This window comes from Centruroides vittatus, unplaced genomic scaffold, assembly GCF_030686945.1.
Source record: "Centruroides vittatus isolate TY-2023 unplaced genomic scaffold, ASM3068694v2 contig_742, whole genome shotgun sequence".
Lineage (NCBI taxonomy): Eukaryota > Metazoa > Arthropoda > Arachnida > Scorpiones > Buthidae > Centruroides > Centruroides vittatus.
The window spans coordinates 398,806-424,303 of record NW_027122478.1 but is presented as its reverse complement, the minus strand read 5'-3'; the positions used below and the strand labels follow the sequence as shown (position 1 = coordinate 424,303).

Genomic DNA, 25,498 nt, shown 5'->3' with positions numbered 1-25,498 from the left:
TTTGACACTATAAAATATTTTAAAGACAAAAATCAGTATCCCATCTGCCTTGATGTAAATATGTCTGCCTGTGATTCATTCTTTGCACTGAGTCATGTGGTGTGTCTGAACTGGATCCCATATTTAGTAACCACTGCTGTTTTTTTCTGCTGTCACACCCATGAAACACACAAAAAAACTAGAAAAGAATTAAATCCAAAAGATTTACTCTGCTTCTCTTGTTAAACAGAGTCATATGCACAGAAATAAATCTGACAAACTTAAAATTTATCTGTTAATTATTTTAGAATAATGATGATTTAATATGTACAGTACGTTATATCATATTTTTAATTAATATGTATATTAACTGGTAAAATAATTTTTATTTTATGTAAAAATTACAATAACTTAATGAAATTTCTGTTTTTCCAATCAAGATTTCGTTCTTGGCAGATGAACATGGACTCTATTCTAATCCTGTCCTTACGACCTCAAAAAAGATAAATTGATGCAACTTACTTTATCGTAGTATAAAAATGGAAGCATGATTGTATGTCATAACTAGAACTTACTCATCTTGAGATATTATCCATCTTAGCTAAGTATTTCACCCCTTTCAGAAATGTTATCTGTTCCTCTTCAACTATACATTCTACCTGCTTCAGCAAGAGGCGGCGTTATTTACGGTTTGCACTCGTAATAATGAGAATAGAAGCGTAAAATAACTCTTGTCCCAAATTCGTAACCTTGCGATCCGTTTTATATTATTAAATTTGAAAGTTTCTGGTGCAAAAACGCGATTTTTTGCATTATTTTCCTATATTTGGCTTCCTGCAATGCATCGAAACTTATGGCATGCAACACCTGTCCTTCGTATAAATTTAAAAAACCAGGAAAAAAAAACTAAAAAGACCCGCAAGTATATATAGATCAGCAAAAGCCGCAAGCGCGCATTTCACAAATTATTTTTAAATGGCCAAAATCGGTTGATGCCACTCTTCATATCTTTAATCCCCTCTGGTTATTATGTATAATAAATTCCACCTTATCATTCAAGGTCGAAACATCGAAAATTCCCAAATTTTATTAAATAGAACTCCACTAGACTCTTACATATTACGCAAATAACTAAGGACATAAAAGAAACTTACATAATTATTATTTAAAAAGTTAATAATTACGTAATTACAATAATAGAACTACTGTAGTGACATGATTAAAACAATAAAACAAAAAATTGAAAAAAAAAAATAATAATAATGCTTTCAAGAACTTAGCAGCAAGGCAGCTGTCAATACTGAACGTCCTTGAACCTTGACTAGCTAGCCATTTCCACCTGAGTGGACCATGCCAGGTGAGAACCGTCAGCCTGTGAAACTTCTAACCTTGGCCACATTCGTCGACATTATACCCTTCCTGTTGACGTATTGATTATTGTGAAGGACAGATGGTGGTCAGTAGAATGGACTACTGACCTACTGAAAAGCGAATCATCTGTGTAATTCCCGAGAGACTAAACGAATCCTAACCCAAATTTAATTTTTATTATTATAGGTTTTTGCCCAAAAATGACGAAGTTCTTGATCTGTTAAGCGTGGATTTAATTGAATATTTAGCAAACCCCAACAAGTGTAATTGATTTCCGCTTGATTTCGTTTATTTACATATTAGGAGAGAGGGAAAGAGATTTCTCGATACGATCACATTTCAGAATTATTTGGAAAAATGTTCAGGAAAGTGCATCGACGGTACTTTGATCTTTCGTGTGAGCGAATCCGATCTTATCTGAAGCGGCATTTATCAAGAGAGCATATAACTATGCTAATTTCCTTCGCTTTATTTGCTAAACAAATATATACTAAAGACGAAAACAGTTTTAGATAAATATGACGGTCGAGTTAAACATTTTGCGCGCCCGTTTTCCCAGTACTCTTTTATTTCTTAAATGCAAAACCATGTTTAAAAAATAATTAATTACAGATGATTAACGTTGCGAACGGGATTACACGCTCTGTTTAAAACTTAGAACTGTTTCGTCTTAATTCGTATTAAGTAAAATATCAAGTTTGATGATGTGATCGAGATTTTAATGCAGCACGCGTTGCCGCTGGTTAATGTCAAGTAACCGTGTATAACGCGCAATGCCGCTTTTTTAGTTACAACGTTTATTTCCAGGGAATAAATGTGTAACTTCCAGGAAAATAACTTTATATACATTTTTTGAATACGAAATCATTTCCTTTTAGTATAATAATAATTAAAATACAGTATAGAACACGTTGAAAATACATTGGAGAGAAAACCGTTCGATTGAATTGTCTTTAAATAAAATTATTTTACTTTTATTTGAGAATTGCTAATTTGAGGAGTTAACTTAATAATTAACATTTAAAAAAAAATCCTTCAAAGAAGACTTGTGCCTCGCGCTTATAGGAACAAAATTAAGAATATAAATAGAGCAGGGAAAAACAATCCTTTTTTTGTAATTATGATTACAAACATTTGTTTTTAATAAAACTTCATGCTGCAAATGTAATCGGAGACTGTATAAGAAGGACGGAAGAAAAAATAATAATTATTATTTCTACATTTTGGCTTGATTTTTCTTTTAAATCGATTTTTTTTCTTTTTTTAAATTTTTAATAATTACATCAAGATGTATCATTTTTCTATAAGCAGATGTTCAATTTTGGATTCAGGCCAGTTAAAAATTAGGTTAATACGAGCTTTTAAACACGAAGGAAATAGTCGTAATAATTTTTTCTTATTTTATTTTATTAAATTTATGAATCTAAAACGTTTCTCTCTACCTCGACTCTTCCAGTTGACTTTACCTCCCGCTACAGTTGGAGGTGTTTCAACTGGTTAGCCTTTAAATGCTAATGATAAAGCGATCATTGATCTCGGAATTTATTAATAAATGTAATTAAACTGTTACATAAAATTTTAATTTAAGAAGAAGAAGAAGATTTTATTAGTCGCGCGTTCTAAAACGGCAACGATTTCTGCCGGCTGAAGATTTCGATTTTTTTTTAAATTTTTTTAATTTAGTGAATAATTAGAGAAGAAAAAAGAAGGTCGAGTATTGATTAAATCTCGAATTTTTCGTTATTTTTAATGATTTTGCACACTTCGATGGAGTGTGAAAAGCACTAAATTGAAAGGACGCTGAACCCATTCGACGAAAATGCTTTTTTGACGTAGGAGGAAAACAAAAATATACGTAAATTTCGCTTCGGTTTCAATCGTTATTAACGATATTTCCCACTAGACGAAGCAAAATCCGGGATAGAAACAAAACAGAATTTTTTTTGTGTTTTTTTTTTAAAGATTAAAAGGAAGGGAGGAAAGAAAAGGTGCGTGAAGGGCGGCACCTCTTATTCATCGGGCCGGAACTTTCAGTTTTGACCGCCAGGTGACGCATGCGCGGCAGGTCGTCTATCAAGATGGCGGAAGCAGACGATAGTCGTCGACGTATCCAAAGTTTAAAACGGTTTTTCGAAGTCAATTAAGACATCGACGATTTAATAGGATAAACGAACAATAAGCGAAACATCGACGTTAATGAAAAGCGTAGCGCACGTGAAGGTCATGTGCCGTAAAAGTGAGTAGAATTCTTTTCGAAAGTTAAGCCTAGAAAATTCGGAAATTTTTTTATTTTTTCGAGGGGACTGTTTATCGGAATTCCCATAAATCGGAAAAGTAAAGGCCGGGGCGTGTGTGAGAGCGTACTTTAATACAAAAAAGAAAAAATGGTGGTATAAACTCTCGCGGATGTCAAATGATAAGTACGAAAGGTATTTAGGACGAAATTAGACCTAAATAAATGAAAAAAATAAAATAAAATAAAAAGAAAAATCAGGCGGTTCCTTGACCGTCGAATGATGTGCACGTGTCAGTTTAAAAATTCACTTTGCCAAAATATATTAATAAAGATGCCGGCGATTTTCTGTCTTTCGTCACCACCACTTCTTACTTTAATGGGAAATTTACGCCGCGATCGTATTCGGTAATCGATTAAAGCGAATAACACTAGAAAATTCATTTACCTGATAAGTCTTGTATTGTATTGGATGTGTGACGTGTTCAGACTTGTTTATTTTTATGTAATTGGCTCGATTTAAATTTCGTGTATTGTGACGTATGTATTTAATCGAATCGTATTTAATGCCGATTTATTATAGTGAGGTAATGATTATTTTTTTTGCGCTTAAAATATATATAAACAGTTATGTGATTAATAATCCTTAGTAGTTTTATTGTTTTGTGTGTACGGTACTTGTGTATATGCCACTTACGTGTAACTTTTTTTTTGTTTTTAATTTATGCGTGACGTATTACACCAATCGACCGATAATTGGTCGAGTGACGAAATTTTTAAACTGCGCGTGACGTGATGTAACGCGTAGGCCACCGGTTGGCGTATCGGGGTCATAATTGTTTCATGTGTATTTTACGTTAGATCGCAATTTATTCCCTCATTCGGTTCGTTCGGACGTTCGGGAGTGTTTCAGTAATGCGTCAGAGTCGTCGTTACGGGATCAGGATACGTGCGGGAGGCTACGCAAGCTGGAGAAGAAATCTTTGCCCCCTGGTCACGTGACCAGAAAAGATATCGATAAGTATGAAGATAATAGTGGTGATGATGATGGTGGTGGTAGTAGTAGCAGTAGTAATAGTTGTAGCGTAGTTTTTTAAAGTAGATAAACGCATAGGTATATATACCTTCTAATATTACCGATGCCGAACCGGTCGGAGTTTGCCAAACATCCTTGAAAGTATCGCAAAGTTGAATTGTCAAATGATAACTCAGTCTCACCCCGTGGCGTAACTGTGCATTCCAAAAATAACAAGGAGACAATTAAGGAGTCGAGTTTGGTTCTTACGAAAACAATAGATGAAAGGAGGTTCTCGCCGTTCTACGTGCCGATTTTCGCATTTTACTAGATTGTCAAATGCATATAATTTCGGCGTTAATTGGGTCGATGATTTCGGTAAGGATATACGGGGTCGGGGTTCTCTCACTCGATAAGGTTTCACGCGTATACGACGTTATGTACGAGGCTACTTTACGCTAAGTTTTATATACGCAGCCGCTTCCCAACGTGATTTCTAGTGCTTCTTAATGGTTAGACGAGCTTTAGAAAGTTACAGTGATAGTTAGACATTTAAAGGCTCGAGACCGCATCTCGGCTCGTGTTTTGATTTTGTTTGGTTTTGAAATCATTTCTTTTTAATCTGTTATATCTGCTGTCTGATTGCAGTTTGCGTTGTTGCTGTCGTCTCAGTATTAACAAGTGGTCTCTGTCTTCGCATCACATGTTGTCTGGGTTTGTCTAGGTTAAATATAGATCAACTGGAGATGAAAAACCTCAACGTCTATGCGTGTGGGTGGGAAACTGGCATTCGCTAACTACTACTAGTGGCAATATTCGACCGATAGGTATCGTCCCATGTTTCGGGATTTTGTAGAAAATGGGCAAAGTCGGCACGATTTTCACGCCTTTCTGGGATTAGGTTTCGGATAAATTCTCTCTTTCGGATGTTTCCCAATAGAATCCGATCGATCCCATTCTAGTTTGGTGTGTTTTCCATCCCTGTTCGAAAGTAGTTCGATCCAACTAGATGTAGTCTTAGTAGGTTCGAAAATTGTAGTTTTCAGCGATATAGCATCGTTTATTTTCTCTCTCGGCCAGCTATTCGAAAGGTTAAACTGCGTCGTCACCTGTTTTCGACCACGTGACTTCAATGTAAACTAACTATATATTTCTAGCCAACGGATTTACTAGTGTTTAGCTAAGCATTATTAGGAACAGTAAATTTCCACCAGCCATCGATATATATATATATATATTTGTCATTCTTTTGGTAAGTCATCCTTCGATATAATTCCATGGCGTAGTGTAAAGCTTACATCACTATTTTTAACTTTAGTAGGCCGTCTCGCAATGGCGACAGTGCCCACAGCGGGTGTCACGTTAGTCATTGACATTCTCCGCGAATAAAAGATCAAAACATTTCATTCCAAACTTCGGAAATCGTATAATCCGTCACATAATAACTGTTAGGCCACTTGTTTGCCATTGTCTGTTTCTGTTCGAACGTTAACGTATCGACTATTCGTAGGCGAAAATTTTCACTTTGATTCCGTCGTACGTAAGTTATCGTTCGTTTCTGCGGAACGATAACTTCGACACGGCTCGATTTAACTAGTGAAGAAAATATCCGACCAACAGGTACAAAACTATTTAGAGAAGAGTAAAATGGTCGCAAATAGATAACGTAACGAAAGGAATGCAGACGGCTGGGGAGGGGACGTCTGCATTCTCTTCTTGTTTCTCCGTCGTATCCGATGGTTTCTTTATAATTGCTTAGTTAACGCGTGGGGTAACCAAAACGCTCATCTCCCAGATGCCAGACGGGAAGGCTCGTTCTATCCACACTGCCTATCGGTATTCAAATTTGCCTGCCGTTCCGGTTCGGAAGCCATCGAGAATCGAGCTTCGACGGCAGAACAGAGGCGCCGGACTGGAAAGGCGACGTCGCAGTTTCTTGAAGAAAGTCTTTCCGCCAAACTCTCGCATCGAAATCGTTCGGTTTCGTAAAATTCCTATACGATCCGGAGGAAGGCGACCGACATCTGGGGAAACACTCGCGCGACGCGGATCGCTTTCGCACCCGCTGGGCGTTTCGGGAACGCCCTTTCGATGCGGAAGTTCTCAATCCTCCTCGAGATAATCGTTGTAGTAAAGAAAGTGGAGAAAATGATAGAAATTAGAAATTACTCTTCCTGTTAAATTTTTTTTTAAAATAGAAAGTATGTTGTTTAACGAAACGAATGCGTTAATAACCACGGCATCCGCAAAATCTACCGCACCGTCTAACGAAAGCAAAATACGCGACACCCTAAGTTTTACTTTTTTTGTTTTTTGGTGTCTGCCCGTTGTGACCATGCGGCATCGTGTCATGGTGTGTCCGCCACGAGAACGACAATCGATAACAGTTTGTAACTGTCTGGGACATCCATCCTCAGGCAAGAATATACCCTACGGTTTTTACAAGCTTTGTAATTCGTATTATTTACCACAATGGATAATTGACTACCGAAATTTGCGAAGCGTCATTCCGTAACAGTTGGGCCTACTCGAAAACGAGGACGACGATCTAACGACGTAATTCTGTCATTATTAGCAACCGGTGAAAGAAGCGTCGAATTTAATCACTCTTCGAGAGGTTAAGAGATCGGCGAAATAGTCTCGTTAAGATAGACATTTGGCCTTCCATTTAAGACTAACACTGTCAATATGTATGAAATATTAAAGAATTGGTCGGTCGATTAATGTTGCGGACGGGTCCGACCCTCAATAAGATCGATCGGCACGGCAAGGAGATGGAGAACGATGCTTCAACCCGTAGTGCCCGTAATAAATTATAGGAGTCCGTATTGGATTCGAATTCTGTCGGTTCTTTCACTGCGCGACCATCTGTTCCACGAAGGTTGTTCACGCAGTTTCACGTAATAAAAGCCTGGATATAAGTTTAAAAAATTAACGACGCTCGAACTCCATACATGTTTCCATGATTTATGACACTAAGAAAAATCGATAACGAACGTTCTTCCAGGAAATTTTATCTTAATAATAATTGCAAAGTACGGGAGACACATAGGCCACCGAAACGTAAAGATACGGCCGAATTTCTTTTTAATCCCTTCGTTAGTATTTTATTTCGACGTTTACTGGCGACCGAAAGAAATTTTCTAGCGATTTCTCTTCTCTAACGGATTTCTAACGGGTTTTTAAATAGCATACCGGAATCGGTACGCCGAACCGAACGTGCAGAGAAAAGCACCGCGGTGCGGCATTAACACGCCGCGGAGAGTTAAGAGCGGTTCGCAGCTGCGGATCGCGGGCATCTCCCCGAGTAGCGCACACAAAAGATACCGTTCGGTCTTTTCTTTGGCGGAGGACAGGTGAGCACGCGCCTACCACGTGACTCGATCGGGACCCGTCGCTCCGGCCGCCACCGGGTCGTCTTCGGCAGCTGTCGGGGCATCTGGGCCCTGCTCGAGACGAACATCTGGACATTGCTCCGCGCCAACGATTTTTAACCCCCCGTTCCGTAATTAAGGTAAACGCGGACCGGTCGCGTTACCGGCGATTTACCGGAGACCGCGTGCAGAGACATTTCTACGCGGCCGTAATCTCCACCCCTTTCGTCCGGTCTCCGGGAGTTTCGACAAGAAAGATCAGAGGAGAGAGAGACGAAAGACCGGAAGTTTCTCTAACGTCGAGGCCGACCAACGGTTTTTGACCTTCGGACAGAAGGAGTGGGCCGAAGGTCGGAGAAGAAATTCGAATTTTCGCGGGGCGTGCAAAAACGAGATGCGTGGCAGTACGGAACTTCCACCGCGCCAGGGACTGCGGTAACGGGTCTGGAATCCACCGGAAACGGGCACGACGTCTCGGGCTTCCACCCAGGAGTCGCGCGTCGGAAGAAAAGGCGCCCCGGGCCAGGGCCCGAGACCACCTCTCCGACCGTGAAATCGTCTTACAGTCGTCACGGCGCGCGGACCATTTTGTTCCGGGTGACGGTGCAAGATGCGGGCGTGGCACGCGCCGTCCGTTCCGCCCCGGCTCTCGTAAACAATGCGATCGTCGTCCCGTCTATTGTTTCGGCGTAGGTTTAAGGGTACGGAGGTTGCTTCTGCTTCGCTCCGTTCGTCTTCCGCTCGAGTTCGTCGTCTTCCGTCGGCGGGCCCGACCGTCCCGGCCGCCGTCGCCCGGTAAGCCCGCCACGCGCCGCAACCGGACTCGGAAAACCAAGGTAGAGGTAGGAGAATCCAGTGCTTTGTCCGACGGGTCCGGTTCGGATGCGTCGCTTTCCTTTTTTCGGACCCGACGAGGTCGTTCCGTCCCAACGAACAAAAAAAGAAAAAAAATGGGTTTATAGAACACGCAAAAATCGGCGTTCCGGGCTAAGCCCGCTTCCTCTGTTACTTATTCTGTATCGTTTGGCCGTCGCCACAAACTCGGGGAGAACGAGTGGCGAGGATCGGCTTCCGATGTCGTAACGATAAAAGGTGTCCGGATTCGATTTCTGTCGACTCTTTATTCTTTAACTCGTGTTGGTTTCGGGATCGATTTTCAATTCTTCTCTTCCGAGAATTTGGTAGCGCTCATCGTTTATACAAGCATTCGGTTTTTCCTACCGGACGCTGAATCAAACATTTATGAATAGAAGTGACTTCATCGGATGCGTGTACGATCTCGCCTCGAGTCTGGTTCTTTCCTTCGAAAACTTTCACTCGTTCTGCCGGTGGGAATTTGTTCAAATTGACTTTCCTCGTCCGGTTGGGGGAAGCCAAAAGGACGGCCAGGAATTCCGACGTTTTCCCGGCTCGGAATCGTCGAACGCGTCCCTTTATCGCCGATTTTCCAAAGTAATCCGGGGAAAGGAGGCACGCTTCTTTGCCCGACCGAGGTCCCGGAAGGCGCGTGGCGGGCTCGTGCCGTCTTATGGCGGAGCGCCGGAGCATCGGAGGGGAGCCGACGGCACGCGCCGATTTCCCTCCCCCGATCGAAGACCAGCTGCCAGCTCTCCCCTGGAAACCGGACCGACCCGCGCGGAGCCATTTTTTTACCTCCCCTTTTTGTTCGAGGTACGGAATGCCGGCGGCAGAAATCTGGGTTTTAAATCGGAGGAGCGGACGACGTCGGACAGCTGTCGTCGGACAGATGCGGATCGACGGCCCGACCGGGCGTCGGCGGAGGAGAGCGGGCCCGAGAGGCCGAGGGGCCTCCGGCTTCTCCGCGCCGGATGCCGCCGAGAGGGGGAACCATCTGGTGGCGCGTGGCGCGCGCCCCACCTGCCAGCTTCTAGACGGCCGTCCGACCTGGAAGACGCGGCCACCGTCACGTGACGCGATCCTCCGCCGCCCCTGGGTGGCCGCGGCTGACGGCGGACGCTTCGCCATTGGTTCGGCGGCCCGGTATAGTTCCGGTTTCGACTTTACTCTCGGTCTCAGTCGGCGGGAAGCGGCGGCGCGGTCGGATCGTGCGCGCCTCTCCTGGGGATTACCGATATGACGCGGCGCCATCTCGCGCGAGATGCCGGTGCTGCCGTGCCCGGAACGGACGGTCCGCTCGCGGGCCGAACGCATAACGGTAAGCGCTCTTTTAAACATTACTTACGAAGTCGCGCCTCCGGTTTCGACTCGACCCGGTCCGACCGGGCGGACCGGCCAGCGGCCGAGGGTTCGGACCCGCTCGGTCGATCGACCGTTTCTCTTCCTCGGACGGGGAACGCCCCGCCATCGCGTTCCGTCTCGCGCCTCCGACGCCTCCCCCTGGCTAATTAAACGTGCTAATGACGGATGCGGAAAGTGGATCGGACACGTGTCCCGACGGCCCAACCGTTATCGAGACGGAGGAGAAGTTAACGGACGTCGTCCGTCACCTCGCTCCCGGGTCCTCTTCCCGGCCCAACGGTCGGAGGCGTGCTGCGCCTCTCCGCGCCGCCCTTCCATTCTCGCTTTTGCTTTTTTCTCCGATCGGGGGTCGAACGGATGGTCGCGCTCCGATCGTCGTCGTCCGTATCAAAATTTCGCGTCCTTTCCGGCCCGGAATCCCGATTCGTCACGCCCGACGTCACGCTTTCGTTTAGCGCGTGTAATTAATTTCTATTACTACTACTACTGCCGGTGTTTTTTTTCTTCTCGGATTTCCCCCCCGCTCCCTTCGCTAATCGTCCGACGTTTTTAATTACAGGTCAGAGCTGGCTTCTTCGGTGGCCACTTCGCACTCCGGTCGTCATGCCCAGAACCACGTGTCCGCCTTTATTACTACTGGTCCTCTTGGCTTCTGCACTGTTCAGGATAGCAGGTAGGTGATGCGCCTTTGGTCTCTCGTCTTTACGGCGGTTATTTGGCTGTCGGCCGCGCGTGAAGCGCACGTGAAGTGGGAGGAGTTTCCTGTCACGAAATCGCCGGATCGCGGACGCCGCTCCCGCCGTATGTTTTTTTTTTCCGTGGGAGACGGGCGCCGCCCCTTCCCCAATCCGGAACGGACGGTCCGGTGCGTGACGCTTCACCGTCGGCGGACAAATTCCCTCCCTCGTCCGTATCCCGTCGAATTTGATATTTAAAGAAAACGGTTTTTCGATATAATTGCGTCTTCGTCCGGCATGTTCTTTTTTTATTCCGAGGTTATGATTGCCGCGTGGAGTCGGCAATGGAGTAAGACGAGCCGATGGAGAATTACGAAGGTAACGGGAGCGTGAAAACGCGCTGCGCCGTCGCTCGACGACGTTTCGGAACGATGTCGAGTCGCAGCTGGTGGAACCGGTCGACACCTGTGTCGCTACCCGCTTCCCGTTGCCACACTAGATATCCTGTGCCTCCCCCGTTTTTCTTCCGGTGCGGTAAATGCGATCGGAAGTGACGCGCGACCGGAAGAACGCGACGCCGTAAGCAATCGCGTCCCGTCGGTCCCCTTTCCATTCGACCCCTTCGTCGGTCGGTCGTAATGCTCCTCTCTCTCTCTCTCTCGTACGTTAATCTGGGGGTCCGGGGCACGCAGCTGTAAAGAAAAACGGCAGGTGGGGGAGTGGATCGGGCACGTGCGCGTTCGGCCTCCGTCGACAGATGTGTTTGCCCGTCGCCCCTGCCGCCCTTCCCGTCGATATCCCGTCAGGTGTTTGCTCGGCCGTCTCGATCTTGGCGATTTAAAACCGTCCAAAATTTCTCCCATTTTGGTTTTAATCGACTCCGTCGAAATCGACGTGGATTCGTCACGTGACTGTACGCGGTCTAGTAGAACTGGACAGTAGTCGAACTTCCGGCAGTCACCGGACCTTGTTTCCCGTTCCTCTCTATTCAGATTTACTTTCATTGCATTTCCGTTAGCGTCCACCTTACAGTGCTTTACTGCCTATAGTTATGTAATTCTACTGGCTTGAATGTTACAAAAACGATACTTAAAACGTTATTTAAAAAAAGATAGAAAAACGCTTCTCGTTTCTGCTGTGTCACCTATTATTGTATTCTGTAATTGTAGAAATCTCTCTCTGCGTGGGCGTATCTTGTATTCTTATTTGTTCGAGTGGTCCGAGCGTCTATTGTCGGAGATTGCATCTTATCGTGAGAAGCTACGTGTTTTATCTTTATTAGTGGGAGGAAATTGGGAAATATTCCCGTTCGAATATTTTGACGGTTGAGATTACAGTCGGTCGGACTGACTGATCGACGATGGGTGAACCCGATCGACGTTTAGGTTGGTCGAATTGGCGTTTTGGGTGTCCGGTTTTATGTCGTGGATTTTTCACCGCGTACTTTGTTCTGTAGCGGTGATAGTGATGAATTGAGATTGATAGGAGAATTAGGGGCAGATGTTCTTTTCCTGCCCTCAAATGTATTATAATATAATTAAGTGGCTATCTGTTTTGTGATGAAAATAATTTTCGTTTTGGGTTTGGTTTGGGTGATAAGAATTGATAGTGAATTTTTCCGGCGTTAATTATGCTGTATCAACGAAACCATTGTGAATTCAGATTAAATTTTTGCGATCGATTTTTCGTACCACGATGTGGTTTTTATTTTTGAAAAACCTTAAATCGTGGCAGAATATTTATTTTAAAAGAATTCTTTTTCTTTTTTATTGCGAATTCATATTTACTGGAAAACACATTTTTCGTACGTTCTGAATAAACGTAATTCAAAGAATCATTGCATATAGTGTCTTATCTACTGTAAAAAGAATTTGTAAATTTTACATTTTATATTTAAGGAATTTCACTTATCTTTTGTCTTTGGACTTGGCTGTTCTTTTGAAGCATAATATTCTAAAGTTGTGTTTAAAAAACTTAGTAATTAAAATTCCACACTAATTTAAATTTAAAGAAAATGCTGTACTAGAATGAATATCTATATTTTGCAATATTAAAACAATATAGTTTAAAGTAATTTCTTCAAAAAGCTGTGTACTTTTGTGTTGTTTTTGATGATCTCTGTCTTCTCAAATTGCTTTCTCTTTGGTGTTGATATGATTTTAAGGAATAGTTTGCATAAATAAATTGAATGATTTTTTTCTTAAATATTATGCATTATCGTAAACTTCTTAATCCATTACTTTGGAATAATGCAGTTCAGAATTGTGCAGCAAGAATCATTTTATATTTTTCAGAGTTTTATAAATAATTTCTTCATGTGAGCTAAACCTTTTATTGTTTGAAAAGTCATTTGATGATCGATGGAATCTGCTTGTGAATATTTTTGATCACTTTTGAAATTTGAATCATTTCTGATTATCTTCAATATTTGTCTTTTCAAAAACTTGTGACAAATATAAAATATCAGGAATTGTTTGAAACGTGCAGTTGGCATTGTTGTTACACATTTTCTTTGTTAGCATGTAGATTTCGGTCAACATTTTTTTTATCTGATGTTGCACAAAATTTAATGCTTGCTTTATGATCTGTCGCTACAAATCATAACAACTGAACAATATAACATATGATATTAAAGATTTTTATATGTAATGATTGATGTGTTCTTACTAGAAATTTATTTATATCTTATTTTTTAGATATAGACTTTTTTTGTAATGGATTTACAAGTTAGTCTTAGAATATATGGGTATATATATCTTGTGTGATCTCACTTTATTCAATTTCAAAAATCAAAATAGATCCTGAATTAAATTATCTTGCACTTTCATCTACAATTCAACTACTGTATATGCAATGGTATTATAAGTATTCAAAGTGATAATTTTGTTTTAAATTGCTTTTAATCAGAATAGATCCTTATTTTTAGATAGTTTAAAGTTTGTCAAAGAAACATTCATTCTATCAATCTAGAACCTTCAAAAGAGTGAAGAAAGGATGATACAGACTCAGTTTTTGTATTAGTTGATTCATATTCCAATTAAATTACTAGTTATAGATGAAGTGATTGGAAAAAATAAATATATATCTAAAATTCAGAAATTTAGTTATTTTTTATTTTGGGAATGTATCTCTGTTTAACCCATATAAAAGTCCACTCACTTTAGTGATTCACTTTATGTAATGCTTTCTTGAACCAATTAATTCCATAATTCAAGAGATAACTATAGTTGTCAAGCCTCATACATAAAAAATGTCTTTAATTGTATACAAAACTTATATATTGAGTATAAAAGTATTTCTTATAAAAAATTGAATTGTATTCAATAATGTACTCGAGAAATTCTTCTCTGTCACCTCCAATGGTAATATAGCTTATTAAAAGGGATTTTTTCTGCTGGTTTTAAAATATGTGTCATTTGAATCTTTAATTTTAACTTTCTATAATAGTGAAAAGGTTTTAACTCCTCGTAAGATGGTATAGAAAGAGAAGAATTTCTCGGGGATATTACAATACAAACAAATTTTATAAAAAAAATCAATTCCATCATTTTTAATCTTTTTTGATATATATAAAAAGTATTTCTTGGCTTATTGATGTGTATTTTTTCAGTTATAAGAGATTAAGGAAAAAGTAATTAGCTATTTATATATATTTTTAATTTATCAAAAATGTGATTATTACAATTGTGATACTTGATTAAAAGAATTAGTGAGAAAAGTATTCCTTGACAATTCTCATGTAATTGATTGAACTGATTGAGATAAACATTTTGGTTAATAACTGTCCAGAACAAGATTCCTAATTTTTTTTAATAATATTGACTAAATATTGGGAAAATAATTTTATATTAATTGAAACAGATTAATTTTAAAATTATTACAAACTTTCTTAGTTTAAAAACAAACATTGAAACAAATGTCTTTATTTTCAGGAGCATGTTCGTCGCGTTCCACACCCAAACCTCGTCCGCCGACGGCTACAATGAGGCCCAATATAACATTCCAGACGTATACTTGTCCTGAAGATTATGCCAAGTGGTATTGCCTTAATGGTGCCACATGCTTTTTTGTAAGAATTGGAGAATCTATTCTATATAACTGCGAGTAAGTTTCCATTTTTATTTTTAGGCTAATTCTATTATGAATACAGCTTAATTAAATATTTTAAATATTTCTTTTGATGATTTTATAGATGTGCAGATGGCTTTGTTGGCCAACGTTGTGAATTTAAGGATTTAGCTGGATCATATCTTCGTGAGTAAATATTTTTGAATTACGAACTTAAATAATAGGATTTTTAGAACATTAATAGAATATAATTTATACATGTACTGATATGAATTTATTATTTAACATTGATTAAGTAAATTATAAAAGATTTAATATAATTCTTGTATAATTATTTAAATTTCTGTTTTCTACTGACATAAATAAGTAATGATAGACTAATTACATTTTCATGCAAAAAACATATCGTATTTCAACAATTTTTTCTTACACAAAATTCCTTGTTTTGATGCTGGAGTTAAGCCAAGTGCATTTAAATATTTAGAGTGTGTTTAGAGACAGCAGCAGTTGCTTTCTTTCACTTTGTATATCATTAGAAATGAAACTTTCCAGATTCTCATTTTATAGATTTACTTATCAGTTTAACTTTTAAAAATTAATTTCAAACAATAGGAATATAAAATTTTGTGCATGTTTTGAAATTTCATATTATTTTAATATAATAAATGATTTGAATTATTCTTAAATTAAAATATTTATCTTTTGTTATACAGCAGTAAGAAAGAGTATTATGATAGAAAGGGCAAGCATTGCAGGTGGAGTCTCTCTTGCTGTTGTTATTATTGTTGTCATTTCAATAGTAATTTATGTATATGTCAGGTAAGTTTTGATGATACCATTTAAGTTTTGTTTTACTAAGTTAGATACAGTTTTAAAATTTTATTGGAATATAATTATTTTAAAATATGCAAATTTTATAAAATTTCCTTATAATGCTTTAAAATATATACATATAATTTACATATAAATGTATTTATATGATTATTTTGTTGATTTTTCAAGAAATATTTAAAATTAGAATGTCAAAGAGCCTTGGAGATTTAAATTGTTTATTTTTCACCTTGACAGTAAAAATATCTGCTTGCTAATATTAGATATCTTAATTGACCATTACTCTCGAAGAAAATAAAATTTGGATAATCAATGGAATTTAATTTCATTGCTTATTTAATAAATTATATATATATTATATGAAATAGAAAACCTGAGTATTTTTAATTACATTAATTATACATTAAAAAGATATAAATTTTAAAATTCTGTTAATGACTGTCAATAATAAATTAAATGTTTTTTTTTTTTCAAATTAAGCAAATATTCTGTTGTAATCATAATTATCTTTATTTATTTTTAAAATATACTTTTAAACTAAAAAGACAGGATAGATATTCTTAATTTATATAGTTTAAGTTTAAACTAAGAGAAAAATATGAACTAAAAGTTAGCTTTTATTTTCTTTTTATTTTAAATAAATTAAACATGAATTTGGAAAATATATCAGATTTTATAATAGCTTATAATATTTTTTTAAATATAGTATTGAAGTTATTTTCAGTTAATAATGTATTACTAATATTTCATATATTCTTTGTAGAAGAAGAGAAAAAGAAAAATCAATTATAGAAGAACTTGAACGCAAACCTTTTGGTTCACAATCATTACATTCTTCATCAGACAGACAGACTACTCCAACAAATGTATGTAAAATTCATTTCTTTGGTACTGATTAATTCATTTGGTTATTTATAGACTACTGAGAACTGGAATTATTTTTTAGTAGTTTGTAAGAGAAGAGGAAAAATTGATTTATCTAAAATTTAAAGTAAATTTAGACCAGTAGTATAATAAAACCACAATAACAATATATCTTAAATTATAGACACTTTTAGTTATTTAGGTTGAATATTATGTTATCAAATGCATTATGTGAGGAAGAAGGAAAAGTTAGTAAAGAAAATTGATTGGTCATTAAATGAAATTAGGTATTGTTACCAGTTAAAAATTAGAGCATTCATAAATTTTTATAATATTGAATGCCCTTATAAAAGAAGTATTTACTATTCTTATAGATCATCTATATTTAGATTTTAAATAAGTGTGTGTTAGAACTTAATTCAAAATGAGATTAAGATTTTTGAAAAATTTTATATTTTATAAATCTGATATTTCTCTTGTTGTATCCTTTATATGAAACATTAATCCATGTTGTTTAAAAGAAGTTTAGTGAATTAATTAGATAATTTTAATACGTTGCTTTAGATGATGATTATAGTTTTGTGTTTTACAAAAGTTCTTAAAATAAACTTTATATCTTCAAATATGTATTTTATGATTGAAATTTTCACTTGCAGAAAAAATGCTTAAATCATTGATGGTCTTATAATTTGTTTTTTGTCATCTAGATACAAAATTATCACAGATTGCATTAATAATCTCTTATTCCTATTAGAATAATTTTCTCTTATCTACAAATTTTTCTTCAAAGTAAATGAATCTTACAAACCTTATTCCTCATTCATGTTTCTTTAATCCTCCTGTTGGTTTACTTATTTTGAAGTATGATTATATTTGTTACTTATATTCTATTGTATTTTTGTTTTGTTCTGTGTTTTATTATATTATTATATTTGATATTATTCATTTGGTCATCATTAAATATGGCTTTAGTAAGTAACGGGGAAAAAAGGCAATATTTATCTCCATAACATCGAAAATTAATATATTAACATGTATTTTTACTTTCAATAATAACTATTTTTTTTTCTGTTAACTGTGTTATAATTTATTTCGCTATTATTTTAAAATATATATAAAACAACTTTGCCACTTTTAGAATCTGTTTTATTTTGGATGTTTGAAGTTAATGAATAACAGTCAAAAGTAACAAACTAATCCATCAGTATAAATTTATCTTTAAATACAATTTTTGAAAAAATTAACATGCACTCAACTTATTAATAATTAATTAATAATAAAACTCTGGATAAGTTTCAGATAATAACTTTTTTGGTCAATAGTAGTTTCATGAATATATTACCTTTTATCATTTTTGCTCATCTATTTGAAAATGTAATATTAATGAAAAACTATAATCTAATTTTCAAAATAACATTATTATGGATAAACACATTTATTATTTGACATTCCTGAGATGATAGGAAGGGAATATGTAGAAAACTAACAGAATGCTGCTGTTTTTGTTTTGATTAGTCATTCAAAATATTTACCAAATTTTTAAAAATGTATACCAAAAAATGAATTTTTGTTCTCAGATTAAGGTGTTTATTTGATTAAGTCAAATTTGTAATAGAATCTTTCTGAAGCATTTTAGTAATTAATATGTTTAAAATTTTCTGCCACTTAAAAGTAGAAATAATTAAATTATCTTACATTTGAATTAACTTTATTTATTACGAATTTTTATAATTCTTCATATATAATGATAGAATTGCTTTAATCTTGAAATTTTACTATTGTAGACACCAAGTGTATAATTTATAAATGATAACAAGTATTTTTTTAAAATTAACTATAAATATGCAGAATATGATTGAGTCTTGTCAATTCATATATATAATGAAAATAATTATAAAATGTCTTTTTGAAGAAGCAAATAATCCTTAAACAAACAAAATTTAAAAATAAACATCAAAACTTTTCTCTTTCTCTTAATAAAAATGATAATCTATGTAAAAAATGAAATAATTAGTTGCTTAAAAAGCTACTTTAGATATCATAGATTTCTTTATTATAATTTCTAATCTACAGGAAATATCTCCTTTTATCAGTGAAATTTTTCATAATTCTTGACATTATTTGAAATTTTATTTTGCTGATTTATAATAAATTAATTAATAAATAGAAGATTAGAAATTTTAATTTAGTTATTCATATTACTATTATTTAAATTATAGTAGTTTAAATTTATGGAAAATTTGATAAAAATAAGAGTAATTGTGGAATAAATAATTTAGATTTGTCACAATTTTTTAATTAAAATTTTTTAAAATATTTAAATATATTGAATAAGAATATTACAAAAATATTATTGTCATTGTTGTTATAAAAACCATGAAATTAAAGAAACAATTTAATGTTTTCTAAAATTAAATCAAAAATATGGATACATAATGAGAATAATAAATGTTAGATACGAGGGGAAAATATCCATATTCAGAAATTTTATTTTTTACATATATTACATATCTAGCATTTTATTAATGTTAAAACATTATATTTAATCAGTAAATTGCACTGATAATTTGATTTTTATAAAATAGATAAATACATCAAATGATACTGAGATAAAAATTATTATTTTCAGTGAAATTAAATATTAACGAAAGAATTATATTTTTGAAAAATTCTTCTGATTTTGATTTAATTCTACTTTAAAAAGAATGCATTTTAACTGGACAAGTATTAATGAACAAGAGTGATGAACATTGTCTTGTCATGCAGTTGCTAGCCTGTGTCCTATATACTCTCAAATAATTGATAAAGTGTGGAACTTATGAAAAGGAATATTATCTGTAGTTATTTTTGTCTGTGTAAAAAAGTACTGTGTTTATTTTTATGCAACACTGGGTGTCAAATAGAATATTCAGAAAATTCAGCAATTAAAATATGGATCAATTTCTATTTCATTTAGAAACACTTCTGAATAAGGCAAAAGTAAAATTAATTTATTTATTTCTTTAAAACTGGTTTGATAAATTATTATTTTATATAATGTCTTAAATCTACTATAATCAAATTACTTAATAGGTAATTACAATTATTACAGTTTCCACAATATATATTTTTATTTTAATATATAACTTATCTCTAATAGTGTTTTTTTTTTTTTTGTTGATTATTTTACCATTGTTCCTTTCTGTTGTGTAATAAAATAGTTGCAAATTACAGATTTGATTCTATCATTGTTTAGCAATTGATTAATCAACAAACATACATAAATTTAGTAGTAATAATGGAATCAGAATAAATATAAATGAGTAAAATTACATAACAATAAGAATAGGCAACTGTTTTTCAATTTTTATCTAATGTAAATGCTTCTTAATGGACATAAAATGTTGAAATTAAAAATATTGTGAATGTATTTTATCAATTTGTTTTATTAGATCTGTTAAAAAGTAAATTCAATATCATTAAAATTTCTCAAAAACTATTGTAGCTTTTAATATAATTGTTTTATTCTAATCTTCTTTTGTGACTTTATCTTTTTAATTTACTATTTTCCACTTAAAATTAACTTATAACTTTCTGTGTATGCTTTCTAACATCTAACAAAAGGGTTTTGCCTTAGGTATGTCCCAAATCTTGGAAAACTTCCTGGAATTATTATTTACATTCATCTACTTAAAAATTATTACATGTAGTTAAGGTAAGATTCTGTATGATGTAAATTATTTTATTATTAAAATAAACGACATAATAATTACATTTTTGCAAAAATATATTCCACTTGTTACAACAGCATTTAAATATAAGTAAATTCTAATTAATATTTTATTTTTATTTTTAATAGTTTTTATAATAACTGTTTTATTGTAATCCACATTATAAATGCAACTTTTTGATTTACTATAGCACTATAGAATAATGTCACAATTTAAGTAGAATAGTACAAAATAAATTGCTTGTTGGCACTTCGTATCAATGCTACCTATCTGTTGAATCAATTGCTGTATGTGCATGTATGTAGCAAGTGCAAATGAATATATATATAATAGAAAATTAATGCTCTGAAGATATTTAGTATATTGAATATTCTAATTAAATTCAACTTTTTTTAAACTTCAGTTTAAACATATGAAAACATCCTCTGGATTCCAATATTTAAAATATCTAAAAATGATAAATAAAATTTTAAATAATGTTACAATATACTCTTGTTGAATTAATATTTTTATATCATATAAACTGTAACTAACCTTTAAACTCTAGATATTGAGTGCCAGTATTATGGATATTGTGTGGTATTTATTTCATTTTCTGGAAGTAAATAAGTAAATTTAATCAAGTGAAACTTATTATTGTACAAATAATAATAATAATAATTGCAATTGATTAAAAATATAGTAATATTGCCACAAAAGGACTTGTATAGCAAGTTTAGCTGATATTATAATAAAACAAAATATTTGTGTTGATAATTGTGTTGATTACATTTTATCTTACAACTGAATTTGATTTTTGTGTAAAATATTGTATAAATGTTATTTATATCAAAATTCTTAATTAATAGTTAAGAGATTAGTGTAATAAATATTTTTCATTTTGTTTATAGGATTTAGAATTGGGATCTCAGCCAGGAACATCAACAGAAACTCCTCTGCGATCTCTACCCATATTAACTATGATCAGTCAAGGAAGGAATCAATAGAGGCTTTTTGTCTTTGTAATTTAGTGATGGAAACTTGTATGCATGTCGAGTTCATGCAGATTAATAAAGGAGGTTAGAGAGTTACAACTGAGGAAACCTGTACATAAAATAGACAGTTGTGAGAGAATTTTTTGATGTGAGAAATAAAAGGCCACAATGGTAACATGGACTGTATACCAGCCAAAAATCCATTACATTGTGCCTGTAACTTCCATTGTTTCCAATATTGTGGTAGGAAATAACTGTTGCACAGAATCCTACCCATATAAAAGGGAGATGTCTTTCTTCCACATGTCCAAATATCAGAGTAATGAAGCTGCCAGGCTATCGACATCCAGTTTTTTCTTGGACCGATTATTCTCAGGTCATGCTGTTTCTGCTTCTATTATATGTACATCCTGTTAGCATTTTTTTTCTATTTTATTGTGCTAATAACATATATGTCATAAGTTTATATGTTTTAATTAATTGTGTTCATATAAATTTAGTCAAGATTTTTCATTAACAAAAGTAATATGAGAACGATTTCCAGTCTATAATATATGTTGAATAACAGTTAGTGAAGAATCTTGTCTAATGAAAAAATGACTAACAATCAATTAATGATTCAGTATATAATTGCTGTCCTTTTTTTTTTCTTTTGGTCAGTTGTTTAAATTCTTTCATCAAATAATATCCTTTATTATGCTTTTTATTGTGAACATGATGTAATTGCAATTTGAAATGTTTAATGTTATCCAAGAATAACCTATTTTTTATTTAGGTTGAAATTCTTGTTATCCCCAGAATAATTTATTGTGTTTTTTTAATAGTCGAGATTTGAAACTTTTTGAGAACTTGTGTAACATTCCGTGTAATTGAAACCTCATTGTTGACGGGCACACATATTTTTAAACAGACATATTCAGTGCTCTCAACGGAAATTTTTTTCTAGTCTCAAGCTATGCAAAACCAATCTTGGACATTTCTGCCACAACTATGACCACAGATAAATTCTTAATAATTTGACAATAAATATTCTTATAATTTACTTGTTTTGCATCTCAAGTAAAAAAAATTGTCAACCACTGCCAAGTATACAGTACATTTGACTGTACATTTATTCAGAAGCTGGAAGCTGTTACTTTGGGTTGGCCTGTGGTAGTACATCCTTTTGTGTGAATGTAGATATGTACATAGGAGCTCGAATATATTGTGGTCACTTCAGTTCGTGCTAAATGGCTCGGTGGGTCAAGTGAGAAACGCGGAATGCAGATCAAGAGATTATTTATAAAATCGAGTATCCTCGTCTCACTTCACCCAACAAGTCAGCTTTCCCAGCAGCAGAGGAACATGTACATACACAGGCATTTGCATTTGGTGTAGAAATTTTAAATTAATTGATATTAATGTGAAATTATTTTGCTGAAATTATGGGAAGAGTTGTTTGTCAGTTCCTATTTAATAATATAGTTTATCAATTTTTTTCTGTAAAAAAGAAAGGAAAAAACATATGAATATATATATATATATATTATAACTTGTGGAAAAATGTTTAAAAATTTCTTAATTAAGACAGCTATAAGTTTGTCCGTATATTATATATATTTATGCAGTATAAGTAACACATGCCATGTATGTGTGTATTATATTGTATAGTTTTTAAGTATCATCATTTCTAAATTATTTTATATCAGACATATCAATCTATCTTCTTCCAAGAATTGCAAATATGACAGTGACATTATTACAAAATAAAGCTAGTCTGACTTCAAAATGTCAACCAATTCTAAGCTTTGTTCATAATTGATAATCATGAAAGAAAAAAAAATGTTAAAAAAATATTTTTTTTAATATGTCTTAGCATTTAAAAAATGTTAATTGTTAAAATGAAAAATTTTTTGCAATATTTGTCTTCCCTGATAGCATTTAATGGCACAGCAAAATTTGCTTCAAGTTTAATATATATATAAAATAATATATATACAGTATATTATATACCTCCTGTATTGAATTGATCAAAATGTATGAATGAGTTTGCTGTATTTTCTTAATTTATAACATTTGAAAATTTAGAATAGTCAGTTTATATGAGTCTTCTAATTAGAAACTGCCATGCATGAGAAAATAAATAGTTTATAACAATGTGTTTTAGATTCATCATTATTACTCCTTAACGTAATAATTTCACTATTTTTATCGAATAAATAATGATAATTTTGTCGTGTTTTGTTGTTCGAATTTTAAATAAGTTACACTCGGAATATTTCTTCAATGGCTTAAAGAACCCATCCCAGAACTTCTTACTTTTCGATTTGGATTTGGATGACGAGAATGCCGAAAAATATCAAAATATACTTGCACATTTTATTGGAAACATAACTTTTTTTAAATTCTAAGAATTCGTAATAATGATTTTGTTTAGATTTTAATCAAATTGTTAAGTAATTTCTTAAGTTTTACTATATTTGGATCGTACACAATAATGGAAAAATGAATTTTAATTAGGAAAAGATGTTGGAAAATTTTCTAGTTCCTTTTTCTTTGGAGGGGTGTCGGGGCCCTCGGACCCCTTCTATATGCATATACTGTGAAAAAAAAAGGAAATCATGGGTAATACATGATATAACGAATGTAGATACTGTACGGTGGATCACTGCGATATGATTACGAATTTATAATACGTAATTTATTTTTTAGATCTTTGTCAGGCATTCAGCGATTAATACCTAAAAAGCAAGAATATAAATGCATAATGTTGAAATTTTTTAAACATTTTCAACATTATAACAAATAATAGTTAAACAATTTCAACATTATGCATTATTAAATTACTTACTAGACTTGTAGTTACTTTATTATTTTTGGCACAAATCTAACAAACTGTTAGGCTAAACTGCGCCATGACACATTAAAAATCAAATCGTAAAGCTGGCTACATGTTGGATTTACATCTTGACTTACTTCAAATGAACGAACTCGAATCTTTTTAAGTTTTATAATTAATCACAAAAATTCAAAAAATAAAGAATTAATTTCATTATATAATATGTAATTGTTATCGACGTTATAATTATGCGAAAGTAGTCTATTCCTCATTTAAAATTTCTGGAGCAAGTCCTTACTCTGAATATAGAATCTTTGCAGTTTTATTCGAATTCACAATTATTTAAAGTTTTCTATCTAAAAGTTCTTTACACGAATTGTCCTTGAATAGTGTATTTCTAGGACATGCCGAATGTAATTCGAAATATGACATAACTAATTCTGATTCTTGCATTCCAAAACAAACCAATTATATTCCATCCTTTCGATTCTTAAAGCATTCTATTCACATCTATAATAAGTAAAGAACCGAACTATAATAGATTAGATTACAGGATGATTCATCTTGCTATGTTTTGTGGTTATCCACCACGTGCCATTAAAAACATCGCAAAGTTATTTTTAACCACGTTCTCCGTAATCATCATATTAATAAATAAATAATGATGCAGTGAAGGGAGGCAGAAAACTTGGAAATAAGACTAGATTAAAATTTGAACAGTACAGAATATCAAGTGAAAGTATTTACGCATTTAAGTTAAGACAAGTGGCAATACAAGATACGAAGATAATACGAAAATAAGGAATGACGAATTAAAAAATAATAATAAGCTTGTATGGAAGTCAGACCCGAGAGGAAAGATTTATAAAATTTTATATTTGGAGTATGACTTACAACACCGCAGAAATGAGGCAAAAAAATTAAGGCTTGAAAATGATAATGAAAACGAATGGATGGGTAAATTCGGGAACACGATATTTTGGAAATTGTAATAAAAAAAAGAAATTAATGGAGTGGTTTGAATATGATTTAAAGAAGAGATTTCAATATCATTCAGCAAGCAAAGATGACAAATGGAAGCAACTGACGGAAAAAAAAAGATGTTCTGGTCTGATGACGAGACATTTGGGTGTTAAGAATAGGACAAAAGTTAAATGCAAATGAAAAAGAAACTTCTGATCATTCTCCGAACTTCTCTGTATTGTGAAGATCGATTATCATCATCTAACACGTTGGATACACTAAAATGATTATTTTTGTTGTTCGGTACCTATAAATATGTCATGGATAAAAAATAAGTTCAAAATAAATCAAATCATACTGTTGTATTCTGTGACTCACTCACCGGCTGTGAATATCATAAG

General features: G+C 34.2%; 1 protein-coding gene across 6 annotated transcripts; it reads left to right on the top strand.

Moving 5' to 3' along the window:
• Positions 1-3,397: 3,397 nt before the first annotated feature.
• Positions 3,398-23,456, top strand: LOC136981040 (protein spitz-like). Of its 6 annotated transcripts, XM_067277298.1 has the most exons (8): positions 10,185-10,652; positions 10,752-10,865; positions 14,802-14,973; positions 15,062-15,123; positions 15,651-15,756; positions 16,532-16,634; positions 20,249-20,326; positions 21,233-23,456. In XM_067277298.1, the coding sequence occupies exons 1-7, from the start codon at positions 10,550-10,552 to the stop codon at positions 20,303-20,305; spliced, it is 717 nt and encodes a 238-aa protein (XP_067133399.1). In that variant the 5' UTR covers positions 10,185-10,549; the 3' UTR covers positions 20,306-20,326; positions 21,233-23,456. The 6 variants fall into 6 exon arrangements, with proteins under 6 accessions (XP_067133400.1, XP_067133402.1, XP_067133401.1 ...); XM_067277299.1 differs by lacking the exons at positions 10,185-10,652; positions 20,249-20,326 and adding an exon at positions 3,398-3,586; XM_067277300.1 differs by lacking the exons at positions 10,185-10,652; positions 20,249-20,326 and adding an exon at positions 4,398-4,604.
• The last annotated feature ends 2,042 nt before the right edge of the window (positions 23,457-25,498 follow it).

What these genes read in the sequence shown, in the direction of transcription:
- LOC136981040 (XM_067277296.1), top strand. Translation starts at nt 10,550, where the DNA reads ATGGTCGCGCTCCGATCGTCGTCGTCCGTATCAAAATTTCGCGTCCTT. An exon ending in TGCACTGTTCAGGATAGCAG is followed by an intron (nt 10,866 to 14,801) that starts GTAGGTGATGCG and finishes CTTTATTTTCAG; the next exon opens with GAGCATGTTCGTCGCGTTCC. An exon ending in TTTAGCTGGATCATATCTTC is followed by an intron (nt 15,124 to 15,650) that starts GTGAGTAAATAT and finishes TTTGTTATACAG; the next exon opens with CAGTAAGAAAGAGTATTATG.